Source organism: Electrophorus electricus, chromosome 20 (assembly GCF_013358815.1).
Source record: "Electrophorus electricus isolate fEleEle1 chromosome 20, fEleEle1.pri, whole genome shotgun sequence".
NCBI lineage: Eukaryota > Metazoa > Chordata > Actinopteri > Gymnotiformes > Gymnotidae > Electrophorus > Electrophorus electricus.
Genome location: NC_049554.1, coordinates 13,894,689 through 13,913,936, shown reverse-complemented (window position 1 = coordinate 13,913,936; position 19,248 = coordinate 13,894,689). Strand labels below are relative to the sequence as shown.

Here is a 19,248-nt window from a genome sequence, read left to right as displayed (position 1 = left end):
AAATAGTTTTAGAGATAATGAGATTGAGGCAAGTGCGGTTTGGGCACGAAGTGCTTAGTTTCACCGGATCACCAACAACAGTACGGAGACCAAACCATCCTAGACAACCTAACCTTATGACCTCCGAGAGCATGTTTACATGCTGGTGTTAGACCAGCAAACATGATTTAACGTAACACACATTTACTGTCTACATTATTAAAGCCGTCTGCCTCCGATAACTTTGCCCAAGTCCTCAGGATTGCCTTTACACGATGGATTTACACTGTTTATGTGACTGGGTTGTCCTCTCTATGCTGGTCCGTCGTAATTAACACTTAAACGACATCTGTAGTCATTACGAGTCCTAAAAATGGCATCTGATGGTAATTACATCTGACACAGCCGTCATCCACTGTTGATATAGATCTGACGAAGGGAAAAAAGAGCATTAGTGGCAGTTATGTCACTGGTACAAGCGAGATGTTCTACATCTGACCTACTGCGTGTGCTGCTGATGTGGTTTCTCTGAACGAGGACAGTGGCTACAAATTAATTGCAAACAGGTGCGTTACGTCACTCCCAGAATTCAAATGCAGGGGATTGCTACAGCCGGGGTTGTTCTTCCAAGAGCAGAGAGGTGCCGTGGGCTGCCTTGGGTTTACATGGTAATATGAAGAATTGGGACATCGGGTCTCAGTGGACATGAAAGGGTGGAGAATGATGTATGAGTGTAACGACGGGGAGGGCTCAGTCGCCCCTCCCCCTACCCAGGTTCTGTCACCAAATGCATTTTTAATGAGCCTGATGTCCTTGACTCCTGAGCACAGAATGACTCGCTTTGGAGGGTAAACGTGACCCCATTGCTTCAAGCGCACCCATGTGACTGAACAGCCTCTCACACACACACACACACAGAATGTTCACTAGGTATGCAAAGTTATGACAGCCCTAAACCCCTTTCATTCTACAAGGTTACTCTTAAACAAAGGGTGCTGTTTGCAGCCTGGATTACTGCTGTTAAAACTATGAATGATTTCCATCGTAGGACATTCTTAAAACACCACGAGGAGTGAAAGATGTAAAAAAACGCTGAAGGACGTTTGCGCGGGGGCGATGCTTTATTTTCACGCCTTTTTAAATTCGTAATTGCAATGTCCTGGTGTGGCGTAGTCAGGAAATATAGACAGAGGGAGAAATGGATGGTGAAGACAACAGAGAAGAGAGGAGCCTGGCCTGATTTTGCCCTGCGGACCCGATTTTGCCCTGCGGACCCGATTTTGCCCTACGGACCCGATAGACCAACAGCGGAGGGGAGACGCAGAGGTGCCAGAGTTGGGGGAATCGACGCCTCAGCACTCCGGGGAGGGAGGGGGATTTGAGGTGTTGGACTGGAGAAGCCTCTATCGGCTGTCGTGTTTTCTAGTTCGGCGTGATTTATGATCTGATCAGCTATCGACCCAGCTGCAATGCGCAATCACTGCAAAACGGCTGCTTGTTTGGTGCATTGCACTGAGGTCACTGGCCGCTGCATGTAAAGTAACAAGGTTGTTGTTTTTTTGTTTAGTGAGCTACTCTTTGTAATGTCTCCCATATTCTCGTTAGTGATTTGAGCTGATCTAGAGCTCAGAGAAAGAGATTAGTGGTCTGTTTTGTTGTTGCCCACATATGTCACTGTTAGCATACAGCAGAAATGATTTATTTGTAAATTACTGCCCTCAAGGGGATGACAAATACATTTAAGATCTCCTTACTGAAATATGAATCTAGTAAATACAACTGCCATTTTTGCGAACAGCAAAACAACACCCACTCCCTCGTTGTGTGTCTTATGTGCCTCCTTGCCTTCAGCTTGTGCGGAGCGAGTGCTGCTGGTTATTCGACCTGGGTGCTGTCGTGTGTGTTGAATGTTATGCTCTCTTTTGCCCCTCCTCAGAGAGGGATCACGACACGCTGGATGTGATGATTCCTCACAAACACGCACAATTAAGTCACTGAATAATCATGAACTAAAAACACAACATCTGCTACCCCAAAGCTATCTGTGCTCTCCTCTCCTTGTTTGAAGAAGTCAAAGCAATGCCTCCAGGCTTTTGAGTCCTGGGTTTGAGTTATTATACAGCATACAACCGCTTCTTTATTCTGTGCACCAAATCCATTTTGTCCTGATGCACTAATCCAACTGTCAGATTTATGAAATCTTGTCAGATTTATAAACACACATTCAAAGCATACCAAGAACACGGGGGTAAATTGTAAATTGTGTAAGTATATATATATAAGGGCTATAGTAACTGATAGAGAGTACGCTCTGCACAAATCGACTGCCGCTTCTCACAGGTGTGTTTGTGATCTGAATGTAAAAGCTGATTTCTGTCTGTAAAGCATCCTTGGGATTGAGAAAGGTGGTATACAAATGTGACTAATAATAATAATAATAATAATAATAATAATAATAATAATACTTAAAAATAACCAACAGTTCAAATTTGCTGAAGTCTAGTCATCAAAACTGAGTGCTAATGACATGTCCGTCTCAGCACACACACAGATATTATTTAGGAAGTGTTTGGTCTCTATAACATACTCATATCAAATACTTTGGTTATGAATTGCATCAGTAATTATTTCCCCAAACATCACTTTTGCATTTTTTATTTACTCCCCTCCCCTTCAATCCAGTCCATAAAGAATTTCATTTCTATTGTCATCAGTAAACCACTCCTTTTCTTTTTTATACTCTGTTTTAACACATAATTTAAAGTACAGTTAAAATATCATTGCTATGACAAAAGTTGGTATTTCATCACTTACATTTTCCCAACCATCTTTTAACCTGAAGTTTGTGCACAACGGAACCGGAAGATCACTTCCTCTCCGCATTAATCACGAACATAACTCATCGCGTCCCTTTGCGCTTCCATCTCCGAGATGTTCTGTAGAAAAGCATAATCCACTCAGCAGATTATTCTTGTGCGCTTTTGTCATTTCATTTGCACTGGCTCATAAAAGCCCATGAAAGAGCATTTATAGTGTAAGATGCCCATCACACAGCAAACATCACTGCGTAAACGTGCTTGAGTTTCTTGTGGCAGCTCTGTGTCAGCGCGTCTTAGACGTTTCTCTGCTTGTTTGGCCGGCAGCAGTCGGTGCTCTTTGCTGGGGTTTCATTGGGCTGTAGGATCACAGCATTCTTACTCCTGTTCGAATCCCAGTTGTAGATGATGGAACAGCCATCGTCATTTCTACTATGGGAAGAAATGCAATGAGAATTAGTAGTTTTCCTCCCAATTCCAGATCTTCACTTATACGTCCATTAAACAATGGATACAATTCTCATAGTTGTGAAAATTTAAATTCATATTTTATTATTTTGTGATCAAGATTACCCATGCAGTGATTCAGTGTTCACTGTTATATCCTCATAGATCTTCATCATGGTCTCACTGCGATCATCTTCATGTTCTTTCAGAACCTGGAACCTAAAAGCAAATCAGCACCATTCTGGTGCATTACTGGTTTATTATTGTGGTTATAAATGATTAGATTTGGCTGAAAGAGATGCGAAGGGGATTATAAGAGCTGAGGCTACCTGGGCTCCAAGCGTTCTTTTACTTTTGCTATGGACGAGATATACGGTCCAATCTGACGTGCGATGGTTGTCAAGTAGGAGTTTTCCTGCTTCAACTGCAGAAGATCACAGAGCTGTGCTGAGACAAGACAACAAACATCACGTCATCTAAAGCATTCGGGTAACTCCAGACCTCTACGACTGGCTGAAAGAACACCAGTTGGATGAGAAGGAACACTGATAACATCCTTTACCTTCATAGATATCTTGCTCATTAGTGACCCTTTGTAAAGTCTCTTCCCACATCTAAAAAAAACCAAACAAAAATGCAAAAAAAACACATGCATTGAGATGAAGCCTTTTCGCCAACTTCACTCTACCTCGTCACACAGCGACAGGGGCTGCCTCACCTCCTGGAGCATGGCCCTGTGGGTCTGCACGGCAGAGTACTGAGACGCGATCTGCCCATCCACGTGCAGGGAGCGTTCCAGTATCTCCCCCATGGCGTCCGTGTCGATGAGGGAGTGGTGCTTGGTCAGGTCGCGGTGCAAAGCCTGCACCTGATTCTTCAGCTTCCGCACCTCCGTCTGCAGAGCCTGGTCCAGAAGGACAAGCCTTAAAACCGAGCGGAATACTCGAAAGACCGACCACGCGACCCGACTTCAGCTCGGCGTTCCGTTTAGCCAAGCCTGGAGACAAAAACACTATTACAATAATGGCCCAGACGCGGCGTTCCGGACGGCTGCCGACCATCTCACCCGATAGCTGTTCTCGTAATTCCGGCAGTGCTCGGCGAAAGGTGTGTCCCCATCCTTGGCCACCAAGACTTTGGTACAGACGTATCGACGAGAAGCGGCTCTGTATCCCAGAGATGGACCCTGCAGCATGGCACTGAGACAGGAAGACTGACACGACATGGACCGAGCAGCCCACAGCCTGTGGAGGGAAACGTGGTCACCATCTCCTAGGTGCTGACCTGCCATATAACAAAGCGCCCTCTGCAGCAGTGGTTCATATGCTAGTGCACGTTAAAAAACACAGTCACGGAAAGCTGTTTGCCTTCAACGGCTATAAGAAAAGGAGCGGAAAACAAGGTGTCATCACAGGATCGTCTTTGCATGACGGCTCATTCTCTGTTTGACAGCCTCTCCCTCTCTCACCTTAGTTTACGCTTGCTGATTCTCAGGCAATGCAGTCTGCATGCAACGCGTCAGCCTATAAATCATGGGTAGGTATTCTGCGATCAGGCATTCTGACAGGCCGATTCACAATGCCAGGTGCCAAACAGCTATTCAGGAATCTTCTGTGTGCATCTCAGTTTCACAGGGCTATTCTTAAAACACTTCAAGATCATAGTTTAAAAAAAAAAACTTTTTAGCAGCTCTGAAAAAAGAATGCTAGACATCCATTCAATTATTTAGTCTTATCAACAAATATAAACCACTTTAGAAATTAAGGAAGTTAACTAAACTGAATTGCACATAATCACTAGGCCTTCCACAAGCCCATTCAGAAAGGAAAGAATGCTCTCCCTACGACATCTCAGAAACCTGCTCCTTTCTCAGGCTCAGCCGATTAATGCAGTGCATGTCCAACTGAAACATACGACAATAAAAATGTTTGTTTTTTTTTGTTTTTTTTAAAAAAGAGAGAAGGTGGATTACCGTAATGGCGAGGGTCTTTAATTAAGCTGATTGCTACACACACGCACCTGCGCTGTGATGGAACCTCCTGGGAAGAATCTCTAGGTGCTGCTCGTTTCAGCCGGACACCTATACTGTGCACTATCTGTAAGCCCCTCCCACTCATTTGACCCCTACCAATTTAAGACATCGCCACTGGCAACAGCATCGGGGGGTGGAACAAAAGCCTGAAGAGTTCCGTGTAATTATGATATAAATAGTGAGAGGAGCGGAACGGCGGGCTGTTGCCATGGCTGTGGGAGAGCGGGAACAGGCGGGTTTGGCGGCAGAGGGGCGGGACAACCTATGAACAGCACACGGGATTTATGTGGAAAGTTGCTGGGGGCACCTGCTTCATCCGCCATCCACGGGGGGTGGGGGGGATGAGGAATTCTTTGCGGTCACCTTTGCCTTTGTCAGTAGACACCGCACATGTGCAACACTGTAAACACGATTTAATGCCAACAGATAGAAGACAACAAACGGGGATTGTGGGGGATGGGGTGGCAGATTCCAGGAATGAGAAATCCCAAGGAAACCCTACTGTTCCTGCCATGAAAGGACACGCAGTCTCAGCTGCGGCGAGGACTGAAAATAGAGACTGGTGTGAGCCGGCGAGTCTGAGGCTATTCTTCGTTTACCACTTCATACACTTAAATTTCTCAGAAAATGGTTATAAAAATATAGACCAATATATTAAGCCAGTGAGAGGGATCGTGGCATCACAAAGCCCCGAGTCGCTTTTGGATTTAGTCCATCTGCTTCACAGCAGAGAACTGGAGATAACCCAACGCGACCCCTTTATTTTCAAAGAATATCAATCTGATCCTGGATCAGATCCTTCCTCCTCGTGCTAGCCATGGCCACTGAGTGCCAAAAAGCAAAGGTGAACTAGGAGCTGTGCTTTTTGCTTTTTTTTTCGTGACAGTCGATCAGGCAGCAGTAACATTGAGCCTCGCTCCCAGGATCAGAGCTTTCCTAGAATCCCGGCTCCACTCACCCGAGAGCCAGTGTTAACACCTCTGGACCATGGCTGGCTCATACCTGCCACATTAGAAAGGGGTTACAAATCTGAACAGCTTAGTGACAGACCGAATGACTTCAGGGATAACATCGCTGCCTTCTTCTTGTTGTCTGTTGTTGACACCTGCTCAGTGAATGCACTGGAAATGAATAATGCACTGAGAATGAATCTTAGCCATCATTTCTTAAAAAGTTACCTCTAGAGCTTTATGACGTCTTTCAACCCACTGACGTACGCACCAGTCAATATATAGACATACCAGGAATACTAAGGCTATATTTTATCTGAGTACAAACTCATTTATCTGATTTTGTGTTGATCGGTTCAGAGCATATGATGGTATTCCTCAGTTTCTCTAAAGAGAAACAACTTCCTAGAAACAAGCTTTTCCTTGATTTATACAGCTCAATAGTGAGGATAGCCTTGTGTGAATGCAGTCTCTCTGAAGTCGGCAAAAACACGGCGCTGGAACTCACAGGCTGCCCCCACTGGCTCCCCTGGGTACTGCACCAGACCTCTGTAGTCCAAGCGGGAGCAGGCTGGCTAAGCAGCGTGCGAACTCGGCATGGAAATCTGCGTTGATCTGAGAGAGAGGAAATCGCAGTCAGAAAGGGGTTTACACCACCATACTTTCAGTCAGATGTCAATCTGATGAAGTAGAAATTAGATTACCATCAAGCTTGGGGGGAAAACATTCAATTTCTTTAAATTAGCTATTGATATCCCCTTTAATACTACTGCATTTAAAAGACTATAGGTATATTGGCATTTTTTATAAGACTACAGTATTTGAAAACCTTTTTGTTTTAAATGCTATATATGTAAATCCCTTATGAAAGAATGTTCAGGATATACTGTAATATCTCAATACTGCCACCACTTCAAATTACCGTGGAAGCTCAGCAGTTCTTTTTAACTGGTTTGGGAAACTCCCAGTGCTTCCAGACTAAAAATTGTGACAGTAGGAATTCAGCATATTCTCCAACTTGAAAATAACCAGAAAAAAAAAATCACTGGGTTGTTAAAACTATCTTTGGCAACAGATAAATCCGGCAAACGCACATAATGCCTGTGGGATTTACGAGACCCTGCTCTTTTTACCCAAAGGTCACACATGCATGAAAAATGTTTCTCAGGTTCAGAAAACCTCAAAGTGACCAATCAGTAGAGGTTTACAAACCTGATAAAAGACTCAGTGAAATTCTTAAAAGGCCAAATGGTGGTGGTGGGGGTGGGGTGGGGTGGGGGTTAAAATTGATTAACACTGAAATACTTCTTTCTCCATCGGACAATGTAACAAAATTGCACTACTACAGTACTGTTGCTACACATATGGAAGCACAGCGAAAAGCCTTAGTTGAAACTTCCACCACTTGGTAGTTCTCATCATTAGCCCAATACCAGTTGTTACTACGAGTAGGTTGGTATTTATTCTAGCCAGGGCTTTCCACCAAAGTTCTCTCAGAGGCACTGGTAAACTGCGAGGAAATATGCTGCACAGGTGTGGAGCTGCTGTGTGGAAAAAAAACTGCATTGGGTAAAACTGGAGACTGGCTGATGAGGTCAGCCACAATTCTCTGGAGATGCAGGCTGGGTTTCTGGAGCAGTAGGTTTTCCCAAACCATACATGCTGTTCACAGGGTTAAAAACATATAGGAGTATGACTTTGCTGGAAGATGGCAGCACATCCTTGGGTTACATGGTCGTAGCCACTCTGAAATAAGCTCAGATGCAGAAGGCATCATTTGTTGGGGATGATTACTGGTAGACCAAGCTGATTCTGATGGAATAGCCTGCATAAATCACCCACTTTGGGTATAGTTGTAGTTGTTACTGGATACAAATCAAAAACTGCTTGACCCAGAAGCAGCCATTAGCTTATGGTCAGCCTGAGTTGGTTGGTACTGGGTGTAAATATACCCTCGATGCTTTTTTTATAGCCCACACCTTGATGTCCATTTAGGAAATACTCGAAAGCAATCAGAAGATCATAACCAGGCTTCACCATAACAGGCATGGGCGAACAGAGATGGAGTCGAATGCAGTATAACGAATGCAGTTTAATAGAGAACAGGGACAATCCAAAGAAAGTCAAGACATGGGTAAAAGGTAACGTCCAGAGAGTAATCAACAAAGCTATCAACAGGGAGCAGGCAAAAGAGTAAATCTAACATACAGGCAGACAGACTAACGAACGTAACCAGGCTGATAAACAAAGAACACGTCGTCTCAGAAACGTAAGGCAGGTAGAAGAGACTTCACAATGACCGAAAGAACACATGGGGCTTATATACTAGGACAAATGAGGACTAATAAGACACAGGTGATTACCATGACAGGTGGAGATACTAATAAGGGGGCAGAACCAAAAGAAACCAAAACAACAATGCACGAGGAAACCAAACTAGCAAATAAACAAAACGGGTAGCTTCGCTGTGGGAACCGCGATGCCAGGGAGGGGCGAATGTGACACACAGGTTTTTGCTTTGAGAGAGCTGTTAGCAGCTTTGAGAGGAGAAAAGGCTTACAGCCTGGGCATTGTGGCTTTGTTGCAGAGTACTGGAAGGCACGTAAGGGCTTCGTTCAGACTGGGAGGAAGTCTGTACCGTTGATATGGTAGGCTGATGGCTTCCTCAAATGGCTTGATCAATGTAGTAGGCTTATAAGCAATGAATAAGTGTACAGACAATCTGGATATAAGGAGATCTGCTCTGCCCTTACTTAGAAGGTACCTGCAAGTTTTGGCTAATGATGAATAATCAGTGAATGGCTTGGTGCTTGAGGGAGCAACAGCACCCAAGCCATATGTACGGCCCAACTGTATAAAGCCATTCTTCGAGTCACTTGAAGTTACTTTAGAAGAAACAGAACCATAAGTGCACTTCAGGGAAGAGAGCACAGTTTGATAATTACTTTGTAGTGGTTAAGAAACCATTACTTGCAAGATGGCATCATGGCCTGACTGGGAACTGCTAGAGGACATGTAGGTTGAAGCATATGAAGTTCCAGATGCGCTGTAGACACACAATAGTTTGATGGATGTAGCACGTTTGTAGCTGCTGTGGATGTTGAAGCTTGCTGCAGGTCAGAAGACACTCCACACGGGCTTCTCATCAGTTGTTACTGGGCCCACTACAGAGGAAATGGAGTCATGTGTACTCTTCTGGGTAAAAGGCCCATCTTGATAGACGCCCTGTCCTGGATTACCTTCAGATGACTTAAAGTTACCAGCTGGCAGCCTAAGAGGTAGGAAGTAGCAAATTACAGGCATGGAATCATAACCAACACCAATGCTCAATTGGTAGCTGCTGTGACCAGGGCTGGCAACAATAGACTGCACAGACTTGATAACAGAAGGGCACAGCCTGCATCAGAGGCAGTTCTGGAGGAGCCGGAGGCGCAATCTTGTTTTATAAAGCTACACAGAGAGCCATTTGATACATCTGACAAACTTAGATCAAACCCGACATCCTTGGGGGACATCATGAGCTGGTAGAAACCTCGCGATGGATCAGTATGTACCTGTCCAGTCTGGCTTTGTACCAGGTTAAAACTGCTGGCTAAAGGTCTGGAACTTGGAGAATTAGACGTGACCACTGAGCAACTGTCACCCAACTGTCAGTTCATGCCCACTTTTTCAAGAGTTGTCGTACTGCCTCAGCCTAGTTCGCATCAACATTCCCAAGTTGACGGCCATATTCGGAGTGATGGTAAACTGAACCACAGGACAGTATTAATGTACATTTCAGTTTGCCAGTGAAACACCACTTACCAGATACAACACTGACGTGCACCACAAGATTCAAGAGCATCAACCATGCTATCCTGCTGAGGACGCAGCAGCAGTTAACTCAACGGGAGAGGTTTCACAAGAGCAAATAAAGTAACGCCAGAAGTAACCTCTCCGAATTGCAATGTGTTTTCAGCCATTTTCTGCCAAACACACACACATTTACCAGATTTCCAAACCACTTCCTCAGCCCTCCTGTTTATTCTTCCAGCAACAGCCACGTGCTAATGGGTAGCTGGACTGCAGATTCCAAACCCCTGCTCATCACGGGAGGTGGCAATTAGCATTTACAATGGCACCAATAATTTTACCCTCCAATTCCACATTTTTCAAGATCTACCCGAGTACCCTGATATTTAAATCGAGTGGAAATCCAGATACTAATAACATTCCTGGCTATGCTTTGAAGAGGGCGAAACACAGGGAAGTGAAAGTCTTATAAAAGTGCACAAATTTAGAAGCGACACCAAAGCAAAAATAGCTTGTAGATGCAGGCTTTACATTCTGAATGTGTGAAGTGTTGTATTAAGTGCTACAGGACCACAGAGAGGGACTCACAGGCTGGCAAACTGACAAGCCTAATTAACAGCCTGTTTCAGTTCAAAGTGAATCACGGCTATGCGATTACGTCTGTGGAAAGGATTGTTTCACATAGCAGACTTGTCTCACAAAGAAAAACAGTCCTTTACACACAGAGTATGTTTGACTAGTCATGTGATAAGGGTGAATCATGATGTTAAACTATCTAGAAGCTTATATTAAGTCATTTTCAGGCCCATATGAATATCTTATTTCAAATATGAAGGAATCTTCTAATCTTTTCCACCTCTTTGCTCATGTGGGATGGAAGGTAGCATTCCTGTTTCATAAATTACTATCCCTGCATTCAGGGATAAACCCAGGGATTTTTGGCCTCATGAAAAAGATATCACATTGGGCATTGGGCCCCACCACCTAATAGTCTAAATCAGTTACAGGCCCTTACAATATACATATCTTTTTGTTTGTTTGTTTGTTTGTTTTTTTGTGGGGTTTTTTTTTTTACATTTTTAAATTTTAATCTTGTTTTGGTCCAGTGTGTTAATGTCATAATTCTGGACTGGTATGATGCAGCCTGTTGCCATGTTATCCCATCTCTGTTCTGAATAAGGGGTCCATAGGTGGGACCCTGATGGGTGTCAACTAGGTTCTAATAAACTGCTCTGATCTATGTCTCATGTGGCGCCGTGGGTGGAGGTTACCCTGGAGCTCTGGGCAGGGCAGAGTCGGTGAGGCAACCTCACAATCCTGTGCAGCCTGTCCATCAGCTGCTGTGGAGGAACAAGACGCAGGATGAACGGAGGGCGGGCGCCAATAGAGAGAGAGGAAGGGAGAGAGAGAGAGAGAGAGAGAGAGAGAGAGAGGGAGTGAGGGAGAGAGAGGGAGAGAGAGAGAGAGAGAGAGAGAGAGAGGTGGGGTTCAGTGAGAGAGACAGAGAGAGAGAGAGTGAGGGGGGAGAAAGAGAGAGAGAGAGAGAGAGAGAGGGCGTGAGGGGGAGTGAGGGAGAGAGAGAGAGAGAGGGAGTGAGGGGGAGTGAGAGAGAGAGAGAGAGAGAGAGAGGGAGTGAGGGGGAGTGAGGGAGAGAGAGAGAGAGAGAGAGGTGGGGTTCAGTGAGAGAGACAGAGAGAGAGAGTGAGGGGGGAGAAAGAGAGAGAGAGAGAGAGAGAGAGAGAGAGAGAGAGAGAGGGCATGAGGGAGAGAGAGAGAGAGAGAGAGAGAGAGTGAGGGGGTTCAGTGAGACAGAGAGAATGAGAGGGAGTGAGGGGGTTCAGTGAGAGAGAGAGAGAGAGAGAGAGAGAGAGAGAGAGAGAGAGAGAGAGAGAGAGAGAGAGAGAGAGAGAGAGACCACTTACATAGCCCATGTCGAGGAAATCGTACTTGCTGGCCAGGCTGAGAAACGCCGAGCACACGAGCAGGTGGACCTGCGACAGTGAGGATCAGATCGGTACCGTCCTGATCCCGCAGGTGTTGCGGGTACGAGAGCAGAGGCACGGGTACGGAGGTTGTGTGTAGAAGGGGCTGATGTACCTGGAGCGTGGGCAGGAGGGCAACCAGATAATAGAGCTGCTCCTTCAGGACCTTCTCCTCCTCCTCATGCTGGCTGTGGATAATGCCGGTTTAAACCACTAGCACCAACTAATGAAACCGTGCATGCACAGAGCACACGCAGACTTTGATTTTATCGTTCATCCATAATGCATCTATATATTAATTCCTTTTGTTCGACTTTGGCGGGTCTTGTTAAGGCACTCGGACAAACGGACAAAAAAAAAAGAAGTCTTTGGCTTAGTTTCTGGAAGATCCAGCCTGAGGGAACTTCCAGGCAGGGAAGTGATTGGGAAAAAGGGCAGAGGCTAAAAAACCTCATTGAAAGACGTCAATAGAGGGTGTCCTGGTAGACTCTGAGAGCTTGGCTGAGAGAAATCAGTTTACCTCTGAGCAGCTTTTAACAGGATTCTCTTCCTCTCTGCAAGGTTCTCCTGTATGAAGAATAGAGTAAACATTTCACACAATCTACAATCCATCCACAATAAGTATATTATGAGCTTGTCCTACTCCGTAATTGGTTTTAAATAATTGAGTATCTACATGAATGATTTGTGTGAAGCGAACTTGGAACGTGTCACCCATGTGCCATGTATGCCCCCTGCTGGCGAAATGTCCAACCTGCATGCTGTTGAACAGGGTGCAGATAGCCGTCTCCTCTTCCTGCTCATTGGTGCGCACCTCTCTGATCATGGCCTTAAGCTGGATGGTGGCCTCCCGCGCCGATGTCTGGAGCTCCTTCACAGCCTGTGGGGAGGAAGGAAAGGTCGGCTCAGGACAAACGCCGCTTGCTCGCGCGTAAATGCAACGCGCTGCACTCCGCACCCTCGTGCCCCTGCGCACTTCATTGGGACGGCAAAGTAGAAGCTACGATACACTCCAACGCCCTTTGTGGCCCCTGCACACTTCACTGCAGTTTGCTTCCACTCCAGAGAATGGCACTAAGCGCGTTCACGAAGAGTGCCGGTACCATTAACCTGAAGTGGCACTCGCTTGTTAATGGCAAGCGAGACCGCAGCCGCTCGCGCGTCTCACCAGCATGGCCTGGTCCAGTATTCCGCAGCCCTGCGCGTATGCCGTCTCGATGTCCATACAGCGCATCCGACCCTGCCTGCCGACGCAGAAAGGCCAGAGATCATGTTTACAGCAGTGCGCCGGGGCTTGGGCCGCGCTTCGCAGTCGCTGTCGTGCTTACACTTGCATGTCCCTGAAGCACTTGATGCAGAGCATGGATTTCTTCTCCGTCGAGAACATGACGTACAGCTCCTCATGAAGGGCTAAGAGAGGAGTCAATAAAGCAAATTTGAAACGCGGATCTTACCGGATTTTCAAGTGTGTTGTGTGTCATTTCCTGAATGTACTGGGCTCACAAGGCATCTAAAAATGCTTTAACAAGATTAGATGCCTATTTTATACCACAGAATGAAAATGTGTACCACAGAGTTGCTGTGGACACCTTTTTTTAAAAGCAAGCACATGAAATTCTGGTCTTGTGGGCTCAGGGTTCAGATGTGTTTTTTCGTGTTCAAGCAGAGAATTTGACACATCAGTTTGTTACCAGCTTTAGTAGGTCTAACGGAACTGTAAAATTCAATACACGGCTGGACGTGGGCTCTTCAGAACTGGAGCTTGTCAGTCCCGTTTTAAAGCAAAGAGGTTCGCGCTTTGTTAACCGCACGGTAAAACTTCCTACATATAGCACAGCCTTACTAATGGCTTCAGTCCTGATATGTTTACCACATGCTACACCTCATTAGGCTTAAATTCAGTCCCAAAAATCTTCAGCAAATCTTTTTTTTTTTTTTTTAAAGTTGTGGTCTAGTCATTCACATCTGATTATTTTATGTCAGTGTATGAACCTCTCCTTTAAAATCCATACAGACGTGTGGAAGGGACTGGTGTGGTAACTCACAGCACTTCCTGTGACCTTCCTTGGCGCGCTTGGCTAGTGAGACGATTTCATGGCAGGAGAACATCCTGGCTTTGTGGGTGATCTCTCTGCACGGACCACACAGGGGCTGGCTGCATGTGTTACAGTAATACATAGCCCCATTGCTCTGGCCACACTCACACACACACACACACACACACATTCAAACATTTCAGTATAAAAGCTATGCCTGTTAAGGTAAAGAAACGCACATAATTTTGGTTTAAAGATTATTTATGATAGATTATGATAAGTCTTGTGTGTATGTTTTGCAGAACATGTGAATGTTATATGGCTTATGGTTTGTAGGTATGTTGTATATGGGATTACATAACGTTGTCATTTAATCCCATATACATTACTTCATAATTTACATAACTTCATTCATTCATTCATTCATTGAAGTTTGGAAATGTGTGTGTTATATAAGGTGTTATATGATGTCATGTGTGGCATACCTGAGTGTGGCATTCCATGTCACAGTTAGCACATTGAACTACACTGTCCGTGGAATCGTCTACCAGGAACTTCAGCAGACGGTCTTCAGGAGGGAGAGCATTTATTCCCTTTACAACTGAGGCATATCTGGAGAACACACACACGCACGCACATGCGCGCACACAGACACACATGCACAAACAGTAAGAGTACGAAAACCACTGAGTTATCGAGTTTTCTGAGATTACAGACTTTTGCATCATGACTATTTTTACACGAGGGAAAAACTACTGGCAGCACTTTCCAGACATAATCAAGTGCATACGATAAACTTTTTATGGATATCAGGTTTGTGCATTTGTGAATGTATTATGTTTCCAAATGTTCTGGCACATGTTCTGTCACTCTGAGAAAAGCATAGATGTCAGGGCCAAACGAAGCCCAAGGGTGCAGACTAAACCACTAACGCTTTTACGCATTTCCTTGTTAATATTAACACACTTCTCCTTATGCCTCGCCAATAAATGATTCAGAATTCATTGTACCCTTTCATCCAATTACAAAATAAATGATTTTCTGATGAACAGTAAAATTAATCAGAGCTAATCGGAGGGGGGGGGACCATTCTTTGCCCAAACTAATGACCTAAATATGTCCGCCCAGACGCTACCTCCATTCTCCGGTTTGTCTTGTTTTCATAGCAACCAGCTATTCTGTGCCACTGACAGCAATGCAGGTTGTAGGAAGAGAACAATAAGACAGATGTGAAAAGGCGCTCTGCTGTTGTGTTAGTCCTTCAAATCGTCGTCAAAGCCCAGCATGGCTACTCTTTCAGCAGAGATCAGTGAACGTAACAAAATGAAGCCAATGTGATTCCTGCAAGCACCCACGAGCATACTAACGCTCTATTTTCATTTATTTATGCCTTGGTAGACGTTTTATCAACTGCACAAAGCCGGTTTCTTTTCTGAAATTCAGAAGCACATTACGACACACGTGGAGTTCACCTCCAAAGCTTGTGAAGACACGTCTTTCATAGTTTGCTTCAAAGTTATAATTCGCACCAATGTTACAATTAAGGTTATAAACAAATAGTGGTTTCAAAGTTAATTGTTAATCTGTATAACTTGTGTAAATGCATTGAGGGGTTTGGTGGGGTGTTTCACAACAAAATATTTGACTTAATAAGTGTTGATTAATATAGCACAGAATATTTTACAGGATTATACATCCATTCATGTGAAATGGAAAATGTGAAATAAATGTAAATTTTGAAATGGAAATAAATAACTTATTTTATGCCTCCTTTTTATTGTTTTGTATGTTAAGAATTGTAGAGGCTCATTCTATAATATTTATAACTTACGCATATGTCATATGTAAATCTTATAGAAATTCTTTGGACATTTTACATATGAGTCTTGATTGCTCTTAAGGTTTTTCCTTTTCATTCGTGACATACTAAACATCACAGAATATGTTCCATGTGCTACCGTTCCCAGCTGCTTTTTATTGATTACTGGGCAGCAATTTGTAATATTTCATCAGGTTGTGATGCTTTTGTTCTTCCACGAACATCCCACCAATCACAGACATGCACATCCAAAGCAGTGCACTTCTAATCCCCACAAACACAGCATAACCATAACAATGCGGTTCGTAACCATAACAACTCCGCTGTAACAACCACAGATATACCATACCAGCGATAGCAGCATTCTTCTAACATCAGCCAAAAGCCAAACGTGTACAATATTCCTCTTTTTTGAGGAATGCCATGTTACTACATGTCACGAGTGACTTCCGGACAGGAGATGAAATGGGTCATCACCAGATCTCCTTTAATTGCTCCGAGCCTCAAGCTCAGCGTATCGCAGTGTGCACTTGCCAAGAGGCTTTCCGCGTGGGTCTATTGAGGTATGATCTTATCGGCGTGCCCACCATGCCAGGGGTTTGCCACGGGGCTAAAACCAGAGCTGGGCACCTGATGCTGCAGCTGTTGCCTCTACTCAGCGCAGGGCACTCCTGCCTTTTACCCAGCATGCACCATTCCAGGCCCCCTCTCACCCCACGTGGACGCAGTGGCCTTTGGGCTGTTGTAGGAAAGGGCTTTGCTGCTGCACTGCAAACGAACAAACACAAAGTATTGAGAAATAATGACTCTGTGTCTTCCTAACGTCATTATGCAATGCGTAACAGATTACCTAGAATAAAGGTGGGGAAAAAAAAAACAAAACAACATTTTACATTTGAATAAGTATAGGTTTTAGCAACCTTTTACACCGCAACATTTGAAACAATGTTAAATTAGCATTGCTTTTGGCAACAGTAGAATTTAGGAGTAATTACTCAGTTTAAAATACAGATTTGAGACGGAAATGATTGTCAGATTCACCAGAGTCACTAGTTATTGAATTTAGCATTGACAAAGCCTTTGCATTAATCCTACTGGACCCTGGGTCAGTAAGACCCATCTGGCAGAAGCCAGCATTGCACAAATGAAACCCATTACGCTTGGCTCCTTCCTGCTGGGGCCACACTGGATCGAGAGTGTCTGTCGTCATTTCCATTTGCTCATCCTCTCAAATCCAATGTAAAGATACTCTCTGCATTCCAGTCTAATTAAATCAGGGTTTGTTTTTTTTTGCGTTTTGCCCGTATGTACAATCCAAGATGATTCTTCCCATAAATGTGTTTGTGTTTACATGTAGCATGGGCGGATTCAGCTTCGGATGTGATGTCTGCTATATATATGCTAGGCATGCAAACAAAAAAGTGTTGTGCTTTCCTTTTCACACACGGTGCAGTTGCATTCTGTTATTGCACTAATGAGGGCTCAGGTGAGCCCATCTGTTAGCCTGTGATTACGCTGGGAGCTCAGAGAATGACAAGCAGCAATGCTGCGCGGCCCCAAGGGGCCAGCGGCTGGTATAGAAAGGTGATCTGGGATCAGTTCCTCTGTAAAAATCCAGATAGATAGATAGATAGATAGATAGATAGATAGATAGATACACACTGCAGTCATACCAGCTTCAATGCAGAAGAGAAGCAACACTTAACTGTAGCTCCCATTACAACGAGCTTCGGTATGGTACCATTACTCAGAACATCTCACAATGCGGCTCACGTTACTTGACACTGAGCCTTAGAACACTTAAAGATCAGAGCTAGAAACAACTTTGCACAGTTGTGCAGGCCCAGCCAAAATAAACACGCCCATCACATCTGCCCTCGCAGTCTGAGAGGGAGATTTTCTACATACCCACAGAGGGGGCAGATGAGACGATTGCCACTTGCTCTGCCATCCAGGCACCTGGCACAGAAGATGTGGTAGCAGTCCAGGAGACATGGCTGGCGATACTGCTCACGGCACAGCGGGCACACCAGGGGGTGGAGGGTGGCACTCTCCAGGTCCCACAGGTTGTCAGACAGAGAGAGAGTAGTGCCTGCCATCTGAAGGAAATTTCACAGAGAAAATGTCGGAATACTATCATGAATAATGTAACATTGACAATATTTCAACAACACAATACTTTGATATTGCTACATGCTAGCAAAATATCAGTGAGTTTTTTGAAGCATTTAAAAAAAATTTAATTGAAGTAAAATTAATTTAAGGGAAAAAAATCATTATTGGAACTCATTGAAATTCATATCAACAAATTTTAATAGTATTCCAATTTCTCTATTTATTTTATGTTTACTTAAATGTGCCAATAAATATGACATGTTTATGACAATAAAAATGCTAAAGTACAGTTTATCCAGAACCTGTTGCTTATATTAATTGAGCCAATAAATCAGGAGAGCCCTGTAAATTAATGGGCGAGGTTAATTATTCTCCTTTAAAGAAATAGATCAATGGTGATAATTGTGTAGAATAACTCAAACTAATACGATTTTATTGATTTTCCTAGGAATGTTTGTCATTCAGAACTAAAGCAATAGAAACCAAAAGCTAGCAGCCGCATAACAGAATAAACAATACAACAGTATAAAAAGTAAACTAAAAATAAAAACACTGCTAGTCAGCATTCCTTATTCGTATTATATATTTATATATAAAAATAAAAAACCCATGTGTTGTCAGTAATATGAGATATGATGTTATGCTAAGAATGAACTAGTGACACTTACACAAAAACGTGGTTTCTGACCATTCACTTTGTTCAGTTTTATACAATTTATGATCAAAGTAGCCATGACGTCACACACAAATCCTCTTTACAAGAGATTTTTCATCGAATTTGTACAGCTTTCTAGCTTTAGATGCTAAATCGCTTACCTCATCTGCTTTAGGACTATTACTAAGACAAAATAAACACAGCAGTCCAGCTTGGTCTTGGATTGCTAGATAATCCCATATCCTAACGCCGCTGATGGGCTCCAGGATTTCTCACAGGCAATGAAAAGTCAGTCCCTCTCTTGTAGCTCTGAATGGCCTGATAGCGGCAGGGATCGAGTGAAGGTGAGGAAAAGACTCCTTTCCTAGCCACACGGCCAGCGACCCTCGGTGAACCGCGCAGGGAGGGGTGTCCTAACTACTACCTACTGGAGGAATGACAGCAAGACTGGGACCTTTCACAGGGGATTGCGGTGCCAAGCAGCTGACATCCTCCCGGCAGAAGCGCGCCCACTGGCCCGACCTAAAAGAAACCAGATACCGGGGACTTCTGCTGGCAGGTGCTAAATTAAATCTACACTTCAATCCTCTTTTGCTGTGGGGCATCGCTGTCCTCTCATTGTTAC

The 19,248-nt window shown here is 44.2% G+C and overlaps 1 protein-coding gene across 11 annotated transcripts; it reads right to left on the bottom strand.

Annotated features, from left to right (window-relative positions):
* Nucleotides 1-2,618: 2,618 nt before the first annotated feature.
* On the bottom strand, nucleotides 2,619-19,160 carry rnf207a (ring finger protein 207a). 11 transcript variants are annotated; one of them, XM_027023944.2, is made up of 19 exons: nucleotides 18,785-19,155; nucleotides 17,762-17,952; nucleotides 16,567-16,621; nucleotides 14,520-14,646; nucleotides 14,044-14,197; nucleotides 13,327-13,408; nucleotides 13,167-13,242; nucleotides 12,753-12,878; nucleotides 12,519-12,565; nucleotides 12,114-12,186; nucleotides 11,939-12,007; nucleotides 11,288-11,356; nucleotides 6,733-6,839; nucleotides 4,309-4,486; nucleotides 3,961-4,146; nucleotides 3,805-3,856; nucleotides 3,572-3,689; nucleotides 3,369-3,461; nucleotides 2,619-3,224 (listed from the first exon to the last, which is right to left on the bottom strand). In XM_027023944.2, the coding sequence occupies exons 1-19, from the start codon at nucleotides 18,787-18,789 to the stop codon at nucleotides 3,092-3,094; spliced, it is 1,941 nt and encodes a 646-aa protein (XP_026879745.2). In that variant the 5' UTR covers nucleotides 18,790-19,155; the 3' UTR covers nucleotides 2,619-3,091. The 11 variants fall into 11 exon arrangements, with proteins under 11 accessions (XP_026879745.2, XP_026879731.2, XP_026879736.2 ...); XM_027023930.2 differs by having other exon boundaries at nucleotides 2,619-3,227; nucleotides 18,785-19,154; XM_027023935.2 differs by having other exon boundaries at nucleotides 2,619-3,227; nucleotides 11,288-11,353; nucleotides 18,785-19,154.
* Between the last annotated feature and the right edge of the window lie 88 nt (nucleotides 19,161-19,248).

Coding starts and splice junctions, on each gene's coding strand:
- rnf207a (XM_027023930.2), bottom strand. Junction 14,647..16,566: donor GGCCACTGCGTCCACGTGGG/GTGAGAGGGGGC, acceptor TGTGTTCTCCAG/ATATGCCTCAGTTGTAAAGG. Junction 12,879..13,166: donor TACTGGACCAGGCCATGCTG/GTGAGACGCGCG, acceptor TCCTCCCCACAG/GCTGTGAAGGAGCTCCAGAC.